This window comes from Lepidochelys kempii, chromosome 4 (assembly GCF_965140285.1).
Source record: "Lepidochelys kempii isolate rLepKem1 chromosome 4, rLepKem1.hap1, whole genome shotgun sequence".
Classification (NCBI taxonomy): domain Eukaryota; kingdom Metazoa; phylum Chordata; order Testudines; family Cheloniidae; genus Lepidochelys; species Lepidochelys kempii.
This window is the reverse complement of record NC_136383.1, coordinates 91,735,331-91,750,539: the sequence shown is the minus strand read 5'-3', so window position 1 is coordinate 91,750,539 and position 15,209 is coordinate 91,735,331. Positions and strand designations below refer to the sequence as shown.

The following is a 15,209-nucleotide window of genomic DNA, read 5'->3' as shown; positions in this document are numbered from 1 at the left end:
TAACCATTCTGCAGTCATTTACTAAAACCAGTGGAGGGCAACCTGTGGCCCATGGGCCACACGTGGCCCGTCAAGGTAATCCACTGGTGGGCCACCAGACAGTTTGTTTACATTTGCACAGCTGCTTGTAGCTCCCAGTGGCTGCGGTTCACTGTTCCTGGCCAATGGGAGCTGCGAGAAGCAGCTTGGGCTGCAGGGACCTGCTGGCCGCCATGTCCCGCAGCTCCCATTGGCTGGGAACGGCGAACCGTGGCCATTGGGAGTTGCTAACAGCCATGCAAATGTAAACAAGCTGTCTGGCAGCTGGCCAGCGGATTACCCCGATGGGCCACAGGTTGCCCACCACTAACTAAAACATTTTGACATCCTAGATGTCTCTGATGGCCAAATCGTGGTAACTTGTAGACAAGAGTGATTTTTACTATTGACTCCAACAGGATTAGAATTTGGAACCTATATGAAAAATCAGCTACTATTCTATCTTATTTTAGTCTCTCAATCAATATGTATCCTCTGAGATTGTACCTCTTCTTGCATTATGGGAGTAATAGATATAGGGAACACTTCCATAAATTCAGGTGCCACTGCCCATACCTAGGCAAGAGTGCAAATAGATACAAATGCCCTATGTTTGCTGAAATCTTTATTCATTCTTTAATAAATTCCTTTCTGAACAACTCCTGTCCCTCCCCCACCCCCCGTACCTCAACTCCTGTAATTTCTTCTTCTGTGTTTTTCCTAAACCCCAAATTTCAGGGGGTCCAAATGGCATGGCCACCCATACTATTCTGTCACTTCAGGAGAACATGTGATAGCATCAGCCCCATTCACTGTCACTGGTGTCCTTGCATGATCCTTCCAGTTTCTCTGTGGCCTAAGCACTTCCCATAAAACCTGTATCTAGTATACCACTTCTTATCACTGTATCTATAGAAATTACCTGAATGATATACTAGGTAAACTATGTAATGCTCTAGTTTCCTTGCATCTATCTAGGCTTTTCTAATGATACCTATCACCAGGTATTTGAGCACCTCCCAAAGAATTAAAAAACTAATCCATAAAAAATGGTCCAAGTCCCAAATTTCCTCTCTATTTCCCCAAAGGCAGTCAAGAGACTTTTTTCATTTGAGTTTTTATTCTTTCATTTCTTCTACCCACCCCTCTTTTTTCTTCACTGCTTTTTCTCCTGTTCCACCTCCTCTCGTCTGTACTGTTTTTGTTTTTTAAATTATTAATTTTACCAAATACAACCACTATACCAAAATTTCAGATTCATCATAATACACAAAGGAATTAAAGGGGTTTAGGACAAAAGTGGGGGCTGGGAAGTGTCATATCTATCTTCAGGGTTTACTTTAATCATAGACCCCTAAAAAGGCAGTCCAAATTGCTTTGAATTTTTTGGGCATTCCATTTCTGTGGAATGCCAGTCATTTATTAGCTGTATCATCCATATTACAGAGACAGACATCAATATTTGGTGGGGATCAACCTTTGCATTTTTCAAGGATTAATTTTTTAGGGACCAAAGCTGCACATTGGAACCATGCTGCCTTGTTACCAGGTAATCTCCAGGTATCAGGAATATATCTGAGAATGAAATCCATTTTAGCATCCAATATCAAACTGATCTTTGACCCACCTCATACCAGAAATTCTTAATACAGGGACACTCCTAAAACATATGAGCTAATGTAGCACCAAAGGACTGCCAACAGCAGTCAACATTTATGAGGTCTATTACTATTAGCTTATGTGGGGAAAAAGTGTCTTTTGGTGAATAAGCTGTAGTGTCATGTCTATAGTTGCTTTTTAAATATTAGATACAATTGTATTCCATTGGGTCAGAAATCGTTGTATATCGTCATATATCTATTCCAAGCAGCTCTCAAATTATCATTCTTTAGCACAGTTTTTGGGGCCAGAAAATTGTAACAGGATACCGCTGGCCAAGTATATCCAGAATGTTTCCTCCAAAATAATAAACGTTCTGGAGGTTCTGTAACTTCCAGTGCATCCAGTCCAAATAAATTTATAAGTCAATGCTTTAGCTGGAGATATTTCCATGCTATGTACCAGGGCGAGCCAAATTGTTGCTGAAGAGCTACAAAGTGTTTAAATTTATCATCAATTAGATTCAATACAGTCATAATTCCACTGTCCATCCAATCCATCCACACTGATTTGCCACCAATTTTAAGGGTAGTATTGCTCCAGTAGGACTGGTCTCTACTGATTTTAGTTGTGGTTGTGAGAAAGCCAAGTTGGACAAATGAGGTTTACACTTTGTTTTAGAAATGGTGAAACTAATGAGGATTCTGAACTTTGGCAATACACTCCAAGTGTTAGTATAGGTCTAGTTATAGGGAGGGAGAGGAGGCATCTCCCCAACCCCAACTTTCAGATGGAATGGGGTGGCTAATAACTAGGGTTGCCAGGTGTCCGGTTTTCAACTGCAACGCCTGGTTGAAAAGGGACCCTGGTGACTCCGGTCAGCACCGCTGACCGGGCCATTAAAAGTCTGGTCGGCTGCGCAGCATGGCTAGGCAGGCTCCCTGCCTGCCATGACTCTGTGAGCCTCCCAGAAGCAGTGGCATGTCCCCCCTCCAGCTCCTACGCATAGGGGCAACCAGGGGGCTCCACATGCTGCCCCCACCCCAAGCACCAGCTCTGCAGCTCCCATTGGCTGGGAACCACAGCCAATGGGATCTGTGGGGGTGGCACCTATGAATGGGGCAGAGCATAGAGATCTCTGGCTGCACCTCCACATAGGAGCCAGAGAGGGGACATGCCACTGCTTCCGGGAGCTGCTTGAGGTAAGCGCTGCCCGGAACCTGCACCCCTGATCCCCTCCCATGCCCCAACCCCCTGTCCTAGCCCTGATTCCCCTCCCACCCTCTGAACTCCTCAGTCCCGAGTACTCTCCTGTACCCCAGACCTCTCTTCCCCAGCCCCATCCCAGAGCCCACACCCCCAGCCAGAGCCCTCACCCCTCACGCCCCAGCCCTGATCCCCCTTCTACCCTCTGAACCCCTCGGTCTGAGCCCAGAGGATCCTCCTGCCCCCCAAACCTCTCATCCCCAGCCCCACCCCAGAGCCTGCATAGACCCCTCACCTCCCCCCACCTGGGCCCCAACCCCTGCCCCAGTCCTGATGCCTCTTCTGGCCCCCAAGCCCCTTGGTCCCAGACCGGAGCACCCTCCAGCACCCCAAAACCCTCATCCTTAGCCCCACCCCAGAGCTCGCACTCCCAGCCGGAGCTGTCACCCCCCAGTGCCCCAACCCCCTGTCCCAGCCCAGAACCCCCTCCTGCATTCCAAACCCCTCAGCCCAAGCCCTGAGACCCTCCTGCACCCCAAATCCCTCATCCCCAGCCCCACACCAGAGCCTGAACCCCCAGCTGGAGCCCTCACCCCCTCCTGCATCCCAACCCCCTGAGCTAGCCCAGTGAAAATGAGTGAGAGAGTGAGGGTGGGGAGAGCAAGCAACGGGGGGAGGGGATGGAGTGAGCAGGAGGTGGGGCCTCGGAGAAGAAGTGGGGCGGGGTAGGGCGAAGGTGTTCCGTTTTGTCCAAATAGAAAGTTGGCAACCCTACCAATAACAACCACTAATTCTGGTTGGCTGTGAAGAGGAAAGAGGGGTGGCAGCTGAGGAAGTGGAGAAGAAAGTTTGAGGCTGCTTTGTCAGCAGCCATCCTCACTCCTCCAGGGCTGTCTAAAGCAGCGGTTCTCAAACTTCATTCCATCGCGACCCCCTTCTGACAACAAAAATTACTACATGACCCCAGGAGGGGGCACCGAAGCCTGAGCCCTGCTATTCTGGGAGATGGGGTGGAGCCAAAGCTCGAGCCCCACCACCCGGGGTGGGGGGTCCGAAGCTGAAGCCCAAAGGCTTCAGCCCCAAGAAGGGGGCCTGTTACCTGAGCCCCACCACCCAGGGCTGAAGCCGAAGTCTGAGCCCCACTGCCCAGGGCCGAAGTCCTCAGGCTTTGGCTTTGGCCCTGGGTGGTGGGGCTTGGGCTTTGGCCCTAGGTCCCAGCAAGTCTAGCACCAGCCCTGACAACCCCATTAAAAAGGGTGGTGACCCCATTAAAATGAGGTTGCGACCCACTCTGAGGTCCCTACCCACAGTTTGAGAACCCCTGGTCTATAGGGTTGCCACCTGTCTCAGTTTTCCTGGAATCATCCCTTTTTTAGGTAGCTGTCCCAGGAAATCTGTAAGTCTTCCCAGGACATTAAAAGTCCTGGTTTTTATTAGTCACACACCCTCTGATTCCCCAGTCCCTAGTGGCTGTAGTGGGGGGAGCTGGGGTACAGCGAGGCCTGTGTAGAAGGAGCTATCACTCCAGAGTGTCTGGAACTCCAGGAATCAGTGGCTCGGAATCATCAAGTGGGACAGGGGGAGTTTGGGGCTGGCAGTGCCCAGTCACCACCATGCAAGTAACTGCTGCGGGGTTTGCCATAGGGCAAGAGCAGGGTAGATCCAGTCTCTTTCACGAGATTGGTGCCCCCAGGAACAGGAGCTCCACAGGGGCTGGTGCCCTCTCCCATGGTGGGATGGGAAGGCAGTGCCCAGGATTATATGTGATGAGGTATAGGGGGCAGGTGAATGTGCCATTGTTTTGAACCTCAGAGAACTGCAATTACATCCTCCTGGCAGCAGGGGAGCCCTATGTCCTCCCTGCTGCTATTGCTATGGCTACTGTGCACAGCCACTTTCTCTCCTTCCTTGCCTGGGCCCTGCGCTTGCTGGCTCTGAGGGTTTTTCCAGCTGGTGGGGGCTTGAGGGAGCAGCAGGACTGGAGCAGCAGCGTCTGTCTCCCCTTCCTCCCCACAGGGTGGCAGGGACAAGCAAGGGGATACCTCTGTGGGGAACAGGCACAAATTGGAGTCACAGGTATAGATGGGGCAGACACAAAGGGGAGGGCAGGGTTATGGAGGAAACAGGCCCTAGGGAGCAGCTATGAGGGGAATCTATCTAAAGAGACAAGATGGCATGGTTGAGGGGATGGGTAAGAGAGGCAGCGTGGGGAGGGGGTGAAGGAGAGATTTGGGGTGAGGGAGGGAATGAGGCAAGTTTGGGGAAAGGAGAGATTGGGAGGTTCTTGGAGAGGAGAGGCTTGTGAGAGAGGGAGGAGGCTATAGAGGTGTTTTTGGGTAGCAGGAGAGGCTGGGTGGGGGCTTCCCGTGAAGGGGAAGGAGGAGTGGTTGGAGATGTAGCAGGAGGTCAGTGCGCTGGCTACAGCATTGCATGGGAGCCAGCCAGTCAAGGACTGCACCATAGGACGAGAGGCAAGAGGATGCTACAGTAAGTCTTGTTTGCTTATTATTTTAATTGGATGGATGAAAGGGACTTATGCTGGAACCTTTTGGGTTTCAGGAAAATGCAGGTGATCTTGTCGTGCTGCATGGGAACGTTTGCATCTGCCGTCCCCACCCCACAACTTTTGGGGCAAAATTACTCCATTGAGCATTAGTATTGGTATGTACCTTTTAATTAACTGGAAGGATTGTAATTTGCAACAAGGTTTTCAGTATTCCCTATACACAGTATGGACAATGCTGTACAATATTGTACTGTACATGTATATTGTGCAGCAAGCAAGCCACTTTCACAAAGAATTGTAATTAAGATATGTTTTCATCTGTTTATTTAAATTCTTAACCATTCAGAGCAGCAATTACTTACCCACTAGATCGTGAATACACAGACATTGTGAGGGCTCCCTTTTGACTTGAATCTCTGACCATAAATGCCCCTTCTTTGGACTGAAAAGCAATTCAGATTTAGTTTATCCTTTCTTTTGTGTTTGACAGAAAATTCACATGTGATAAGACATTCAGCTGATTACAAAATACTGTTCAATGTTTTATAAAGGAACCAAAGAAAGCTAAAGGTCAGGAGGTCAGAGCAGATGATGTGGTGGTTCCTTGTGGCCTTTAACTGTATGACTAAAAGAACAGTAACTTCTAAAAGGAGGTAATGTACTTAACACTTGTAGTGTATTGTACAATGCAGGTGATATCTCTTTTTTACAGCAGGAAGCTAAGTACTTTTCTGAGAACATCTTAGAGTAAATATGAATATATAAATGCTGAGTCATTCACCTGTGTGTGGATCACTGTTGGGTGATTCCAAGGATATTACTTAATGCAAGAGAAGCATTGATGCCTTTTGACTGTTGGATACTGATGTTCAAACTGTTCAAACTTTACTAGCATGGTTTATGATATTAGAACACAAGACTTATATAGTAACATAATACTCTAATGATCTCTACCTAACCTCCTAATTTCTACAGCCATAGAGCTATTTACTATTTCTAGTTATTGGGGTCTTTTTCCTATATGGAGCTATTTCATTGCTTTATATCATTGAACTAAGTACACAAGCCTGGTGATATTATATGTTATGTTTGTAACACTGTGTTTGGAGACTACTTGTGCTGTACTGTACATTTTCTTATACACTCAGTACACCAGATGAATGGCACAACACCATGGATATAATTCACTGTTATTCATTAAAATACAGGTGACTATCAGTGGTAAGTTGAAGATAACTCATATTTAACATCTTAAATGTATTGAACATTTACATTTAACCCAGTCCACTGTTTCTGTGAATGTTTATACTTCACTATGCTCTAATGCGATACAGACCCTTGAAACAATTAAAGAATAAAGAGCTAAAACTTCATGGCTATTTGGCATCTGTGGAAGGCCCAAAATGTAGTGGAACCACTGTGGTGCTTCGTGCTTCTGTTCAGGGGACCAGGAGGAGAAAGGCCATAAACCCTGGCAGTTCATCTTCATATTAATGTGGAAGGGGAATTGTGAGTGGGACATCTGCATGATAGACCTCTGGCTAGCTGGAGTGTGACCTGTGTAAATCCTGTAGTCACAACCCTGTGTAGCAGGTTGCAGTAAGCTTTAGCTGTACAGTGTAGTTTAAGTGCTGTAGTCATAGCCATGCCATTGGCTGGAGGAGCAGAGTTAAATATCTGACTTGGTTAACCCAAAACTAAAGATAGGACATACAAATCTATAAATATTTGAAGGGTGATAATGCCATGGTGACTAGGAATCATTTAGAGTGATTCATGGGATTATAACTAATAGTAATGGAATGAAATTGAGAAATGGAAATGGAAAAATTAGACTGAATATCAGAAGAGTTCTCAGAGTTAAATATATTTGAATACTCTCCCATGGGAAGTGCTGGAAGCTCCATGTTTGGAGCACTGAAAAATAGACCACACAAATCACTAGAAAATATACTGTAAAGCAGGGTGGTAGACTGGATTATATAAGAGCTGTTATTTTTCCTCTTTAACACCTATAATTCTGTATGTTTCTGTGCACTCCCTCTGGCTGAGCTGTATTTTATCCAATCCCTGTGTTGGCCCCTGAGCAAAACTCTGTTATTCTCTCTAAAATAGTAACAATTTGAAGTCATAGATACAGTTGTATTTTATATTGACATGCACTTTTCTTCCCAAGGGTTCCACATTGCTTCACACAAAATATATAAAATAGCACCAATAAAACACAATTGCCTATGGGCAGGACTAAGTGGGCCACAACATGCTGCATGACAATAAGAGGAGTAGAAATTTTAGTTAAGGATACTGGGGCAAACCTCTATGTTAACTAAGAGACTGTGAGATTTTTAATGTTCATACAGAGCAGACAGATTTCAGTTTTTAAAGTCTCACTCAAAAGACACGCACAGTAAACTGCATAGAACTCAGTTTATCTAATATGGAAGTTAGAGACCTAAACAGAACAAGTTCTACGGAGTCTAAGTATTCCATACCTGATGTTTAGACCACCAAGACATCCCTTCATTTTAAAGTACTCTATCTTATTGTACAGTTAGCTCTGGATTTAATGGCTGAACTCTTCATGATGCGTCTTGTAATACTGACAGAATAATTTAGATTGTGGGTAACTTTACAAACAATGAAAGTTTATAAACCAACTGAATTACCTCCTGCCTTAGTAGAAGTTCTGCCTGATTTCTGGTTATGTTTTTACAGTACCACCTACAATAAATGACCAAGAAAAGACAGCTAAATTATGTTCTGATTTCAAGCTGTTTTAATAAAAATACTTATCGACTCTATTGTAAAGAGCAACACTTCTTAACCATTATACTATTCCCAAACCAAAAACGTGGTTAATATAAAGCTATGGTTGTAAACAAACAGCTATTAATTTTAAACCACTTTATAAGACCATCTCCGCTATAATAATAACACAAACAAAAACAAGATATTTGTGAATGAGAAAATTCAGAGCTAAGGTTAAAAAAACAATGTTGAAAAGTGAAAATGTTAAAGTCATAGTTTAAAAAATCAAAATGTCAGAAAGTCTGGAAATATTTAAAGTTCCACTACCAGTTTTAACTTTGCCCCTTACTATCACTCAGCTCGCCCTAACTAGTGAAAGAACCCCATTAGCTTCCTCATAAAATAAGTGTTTCCTGTTTCATAGTTATATTTTTAAAATGTGCCTATCCAGCATTCTGGGTCTCACTCGCTAATTTATTTTAAAAACTCCTACACAGTAACAATGTGAAGTGTGGTGGTTTCTTGCACATGCCATAAGAGTTGTTAGAGGGTCCAGTCTTCTGCCTTTGATAAATTGGCGGGTTTACAGTCCAATGTGTAGAATTTTTGCTCATATAGTGTCTCATAATTGAATATGTGATGGGATTGTGGTTGGGAAAAGAGGGCAGCTTTACTGGTGTCAAGTCTAGCCTGATGATTTTCAATATTTTTTCCCATTTGTTGTGTTTAAAGTTGAGACTAAGTAAAATCCTGGATATAAACACCCAGAAGTTTGGGAAATTTTGCATTTACACTTGGTGTCTCAGGCCCATCTCTGGCTAGAATATTTGAGAATTTTACTCTTCCTCACCAGTCAATGAACCTTAAATATGTTGAAGTGAGTACTGGCTATTCATTGAAATGTACAAAACAGGAAAAGATCAGAGTATAATAGTATCTGGCTGTGAGTGCTAGCAAATAGGAAACATCCAGATTGTGACATCTTGACTTATGCAAACAGATGCAGTTATACTATTTATTGTTTATGAGCTACCAGTGTTTATGACATTCTAGTCTCATAGCAAACAGCCATTGATTTGAATAGAGCAGAATCATGAAAACTGGAAGACAAATGGTGAATTCATTTTTAGGATGATGATTTATAAGAAAAAATAAGGGACTTAGTCCTGCAGTCGTTACTCAGGCAAATTCCTGTTGACTTCCAGTAAGGACTGAAAGATCAGGACCTAAAAATGTACAGTCCTAACCAATTCTCAGGGAGGAGACACAATAATCATTTTCAAGTGTACTTACTCATATGCTTCTAAATTATTTCGCTCGTTCTCAGTTACATAATTGCTGGGAATTAGGCCTTCATTACTAAAATAAATACAAATGAAAGATATAACACAATGTAAAGTATTACTGGGATTAAAATGTGAATATTCCTTTCACTTAAGAAGAAGGCAACTAACGCTTTGGCCACATATTAAGTATGAGTTATGCTTCTGTGAATTCAGACAGTCATTGAAGGAAGACCCCAAGATTCTTCTTATCAACCTGGTGATTTTTCAAAGGGCAGATGATGGGCAAATACTGACTGTATGAATTGTTCAGTATGGGACTGTTCTCTGGAAAACCAGAAAATGGGTGAATTTGTGTTGCCAGCTCTGCATAAGACCCACCAGGTGGGACTGAAGCCTAGATTCTACCTTTGAACGCATACGCATGGCCAGTGCACACATTAGAAAGTAGATTGAGTTGTAATATATATATATATATATATATATATATATATATATATATATATATATATATATATACCTACATTTTACATAATTGCCAATTATTTTAAATCCCACCTTCAAAAACAACCAGTGCGTTCAAGGTTATTATGTATTTCAGCAAGCTTGTCACTGTACAGTTCCTAATTTGGACATACACTGCGGTTCAGATGCACAGTACACCAGATAACTGTCTAATCTCTGAACAAGGCAAATTCTTTTTATGTATCTGGTGGAGTATCACTGAGCCTCTAGGAAGAAGTGTGTTTAGAGGTGGGATTTGAATTAGGAGGGGATGGTTATTTGGCACATAAAAAAAAAAGCAGCTATTCCAAACATAAGGGGAGGAGGTGTGGATGAAGACATTAAGCTGAGAGAAGGGGGACACAATGAAAGCATTACTGTAGGAAGAGGACCATAAGTGAAGTTCAGATCCAGACTTTTTTTAAAGTTCAGGGGTATTTGGATCTAGGATTTTGGTTCAGGCAGACCTAACTCCAAAAACAATATTTTACTGAATTACATACCCTTTCTACAATTCTGCTCTCAGCCACAATGGTGCAACCCTAGTAACTTCAATATATCACTGTATGAAACTAGATGGGAAGATAGGCACAAGTGTGACTGAGAGCAGAAATTTGCTTAATTGTCGTTCATCTCTCTAGCTCAGAGGTGGGCAAACTACGGCTCACAGGACTGTCCTGCCTGGCCCCTGAACTCCTGGCCCGGGAGGCTGTCCCTCCTCCCCTGCAGCCACGCCGCTGTGCGGTGCAATGCTCTGTGCTGCGTGGCGCGGCTGCCTCTCTTGGTGCAGCCGCACTGCCAGCCACCGATTCTCCAGGCAGTGCGGTAAGGGGGCAGGGAGTAGGGATGGGGTTGGATAGAGGGCAGGAGAGTTCAGGGGGTGTCAGGGGCATGGATAGGGGTCAGTGTGGTCAGAGGGTGGGGAATGGGGGTTGAATGGGGGCAGGGGTCCCAGGGGGGCAGTCAGGAAGGAGAGGAGGGGTTGGATGGGGCAGCAGGGGGCAGTCAGGGGACAAGGAGCGGGGGGGTGGGTGGGGCAGGTGTTCCACGGGGTTGGCAGTCAGGAAGGAGAGGGGGTTTGGATGGGGTGGCAGTTGGGGCAGGGGGTCCTGGGGCTGTCAGGAGACCGAGAGCAGGGGGGGTGGGGCAGGGGTCCTCGGGGGGCCGTCAGGGAACGGGGGGTTGGATGGGGCAGGAGTCCTGGGGGGGCTGTCAGGTGGCAAGAAGCAGGGGGGTCAGATAGGGGGCAGGGGCCGGCCATATCTGGCTGTTTGAGGAGGCACAGCCTCCCCTAACCAACCCTCCATATAATTTCAGAAAACCGATGCGGCCCTCAGGCCAAAAAGTTTGCCCACCCCTGATCTAGCTACCTATATGACTGTAGTTGCTATTTTATCTGAATGCCATTCCGTCACACTCACATAAACTTTCTTCTGATTCACTGTATTGTAAAATACTTTACAAATTAAGTATGAAGCACCAGATTTTCAAAAGAGCTCGGCACCCAACAGGTCCTAAATGAAGTTGCCAGGTTTCCAGAACTGCTCAGCAGCCAGCAACTCACTCTCTTCTCAAATTCCCAAATACTGTTCTTGTTTAGCCTGGTGTGTGTCTGTCTAGATTCTAGATTCCCATTATTCTCAATGGGAGATGCTGTGTGCTGAATGTTTTTCAAAATCTGGCTGCTTCATATAGATGCCTAACTGGGAGCTGAACACTTTAAAATCGGGCCCTAAAATATATTTATGCCTCTAATTTTTGTATTTTTGTTTTTTGGGGGTTTTTTTAGGAAGATAAATAGAAACAAATGGGTCCAAACATGCCTCCTCTCTTACCCGTACTGGTCTCTTGCCTTCCACCAGTGGGGGTCATACTTCTCAAGGATAATGTATTCTTCTGATTTCCTGAGTGTTAAGTCACAGGGTCCTTTGGCAAAAAAATCATAGAGTGCAATGACTCTGATTTTCTCTTCATACTCTCCAGGGATCTGTGGGGGTAACGCTGGTGGTGGCTTCCTTTTTGATTGCTGAACAAATTGCCTGTCATGCTGTTGAGAGAAAAAAGTATCATAATTGGTTTGCATTTCTTTCCCTGCTTATTATTAGTATTATTATTAGTAGTAGTATTTTATTTTATTTTTATGTTGTCTCTGTTCCTGAAAGAAACTGATAACGATTCCTTCCTCCCTACGCCTTATCGTCCGGTCAGTTGCACTTGCAAGAAGGCAACAGAGTACTGTTGATTGCACTTGGATAACTGTTACTCAAGCCAAAGTTACACTGACAAATAAATAAATAATATGCATGTAGTGTTACTGTAGCCAAAGTAGAGCATTTCCCCCACCAAAGTGCTTGCAGTTACATTAATGCGGTATGAATTCTGGGACAGCGCCTCAGCTGATGTAAATCAGAATAGCTCCATTGAATTACACCAGCTGGGTTTGGAGAACACTGCATACATGCTTAACATATCAGCAGGAATACAAACATTTTGTTTTGCATGAACATAGGGCCTGGTTTTGCGCTCAGTTACACTGTTGTAAAGTTGGGAGGAACTCATTGAAGTCCGTAGAGTTAGGCCAAATGAAAGTAAGACCATACTCAGGTCTTTCGTGTCTGGAAAAAATACATAACAATGTAAATCTTCTAAATCTTTGCACTCTTATTAAAATACTCTTTACAATATTTATATGAAGTATGTATTACTGCAACTTTAAAGATTTGGCAGGGAGTTAGTTACACTAGTGCAGTGGTTCTCAAACTTTTTTTTCACGGACCACTTGAAGGTGATCTCAGTGGAGGGTCTCAGTGGACCACTTAATGATCTTTCCAAATGTTATTTGTACCGTTAGCTAACTATTGTAAAGCACTTTGGATAAAAGGACTATATAAAAAAACCCTTAATAATAATTAACTTTTTTTGTTCTACAAATAAAAGCACACAACTCATATTTTAACATCAGTAGTCTTACCTTTCTGTTGCAATAGATGTGCCTTCTCTCCCCAGCCATGGCAGCCCCTGAGCTGGGGCTGGGAAGAAGGGGGGTCTCTCCCCCACCACAGCAGCCACACAGCTGAGGCTGGGAAGGAGGGCCGTCTCTTTCCGGCAGCTGGAACCCTGGAGCTGAGGAAAGTCGCCTCTTTCTCTGGCCGCCGCAGCCCTGCACGTCCCAAATTCCCCCCACCCCTTCTATTCACCCCACTGCCCCCTCCCACTTACCCCCATTTCCTCCAAGGCCACCACCTCACCTTACATGTGTGTCTTCTCCAGGGTCCAGGCACCTACTAATTTGGTGGGTGGCCCTTCATTTTCTTGTGTGCAGCCACCCAGGCATGCACCTTAGAAGGAACTATCCATGGACCACCTAAATGGAGTTCATGGACCACTATCCATGGACCACAGTTTGAGAACCTCTGCACTCGTGCCTGCTCTGGCATATATTCAGTGTCTGGACTTGGATACGTCATTTAACCTCTTTGTCCTTCAGTTTCCTGAATCTGTATGATTTTACTTACTCTGTGCTTTTGGGTAGACACATAGGAGAGCTGTTGTGACATTGAGTATCCAGCCATCAAGTCTTCATCATTGTCCAGGCTCAACTTTGTCCTCACTGCTCTAATTTTGGAGAATAAAAACAGTGCTTATGAGAATATATATCACCAAACAGATTAGCTGTGGGAGAGGGAAAAGGTCTGTAAATGTTTAAAATTTCAGCAGATTTACTGAAAACTGAGGGGTTTTAGAAGCTTTTATATGTGACTAGTTTGAAAGCAAATGACTTATTCTGATTAGCTTAATTACTAGCGAGTTGAAGCTAAACTTTGAGTTACCTTTTCTGCACCGAACAGCAGCAGCAGCAAAAAGCAGACTGGATGGTGTGATCTGAAAAGAAGAACATTTCTGTATTTTTAGTACTGTTTTTGGTTTACTACACTGAAGTGTGTAATAGGTTCTCTGCTGTGGACTTGCTGTGAGACTCTGGGCTAGTCACTTTGGACCAGATTGTGGAACATTTACTCATGGGAATAGTCCAACTGAAACCAGTGGAACTACTTGAGTGCTTGCCAGTGTAAGGAAGGACTCCACAATCGAACCCCTAATCTCTCTGTGCCTCAGTTTCCTCATCTGTTAAAATTGAAGTTATCAGTGCTTTCCCACTTCTGTAAAGCACTTTGAGATCTACAGATGAAAAACACTATACAGGTGCTAAGTATTATTCCTATTTACAGATGGATAAATTATTAACCACAGTGAGCAGTACAATAATAAAATACTGATTAGGATATTTTTTCTTAATGAATACATAGCACCAGAAGAGCCTCTGATGTTACAAATGTCCTCTTGTGAGGTGTGAAAAATCTGAAGAACCAACCTGGCATCCCTACACATTTTTTATGTTGAGCTCCCTATTCATGTTTTGCCATGTTTTGCTTGTAGTGTAGTCACCGTTCTTGGCTAAGATTTAAGAGAAACCCTGTGTGATGATACTCGATTGTTTTAATCAGTGTGGTAGCTAGATATCCAAGGAGTGCTACAGGTTCCTTCTGTATGCAGCAGCAACCTTTATATCCTTCACAAGTGAGTCCTGTCTCTTCTTTTCCACAGTGAACACTACATTCTTGTCATTAGAAGATTCTCTAAAGACACATATTAGGTAGTGTCCCTCCCTTAGGACTGAGTATTTTTCCAAGTTTATTTTTCATGCGTGTTCTTTTCAAAGTCACACTAACGTGTTCAGTTTTTTTATTCCCTCTTCACCATTTTTGGTTTGTTTATACCCCCTATCTGGGATGATGACCCAGTTTCATTTAATTAACATGTGAGGGATTTGGATGAAATATTTCGGTGTAAGTAATAAGAACATCCATTCTCTATGTAGTCTAAGTCTAGATAAGAGAGGAAGTATAGTATAATGGTTAGCACATAGGCCTCTGAGTTAGAGCTCTTAAGTGTTAGTCCTAGCTCTACCATGTTTTCACTGTGTGAGCATGAGCAAGTTACTTATAAGTTAACCTCTCTCTGCTTCATTTTTTCCATCTCTAAAATGGAAATAGGACATTGTAAGAATTAAGTAATGTTTGTAAAAGAGCTTTGGCATCTTTTGCTGTATAATCTCAGTGCAAATCATTATTATAAGTCTTTCAGGTATAGAAAAACAAAACAAAGAGCTTTACAAAAACAAGAGCTCAAATCTGATCTCAAGAGTTAGTCATGCATTCCTATTTATCTTGTATCACAGTTGCTGTGTTTATGCAATTCCTCATATGCTGCTTGCAAATGAACAAGTGGAGAGAAGACACCTAATGGGGTCAGCTGCAGCAAGACAACTGACCTTTACTCTGACC

At 43.8% G+C, this 15,209-nt stretch overlaps 1 protein-coding gene across 1 annotated transcript in view; it reads right to left on the bottom strand.

Annotated features, from left to right (window-relative positions):
* The window catches only part of LOC140910001 (tyrosine-protein kinase TXK), a 55,292-nt gene that overhangs the window by 29,734 nt on the left and 10,349 nt on the right, over nt 1-15,209 (bottom strand). The window contains exons 2-7 of the mRNA XM_073340103.1: nt 13,695-13,746; nt 13,380-13,479; nt 11,700-11,911; nt 9,371-9,436; nt 7,996-8,050; nt 5,692-5,771 (exon numbers count right to left, since the gene is read on the bottom strand). Coding sequence (XP_073196204.1) covers nt 5,692-5,771; nt 7,996-8,050; nt 9,371-9,436; nt 11,700-11,911; nt 13,380-13,479; nt 13,695-13,746 — 565 coding nt within the window. The remainder of the gene's footprint in view (nt 1-5,691; nt 5,772-7,995; nt 8,051-9,370; nt 9,437-11,699; nt 11,912-13,379; nt 13,480-13,694; nt 13,747-15,209) is intronic.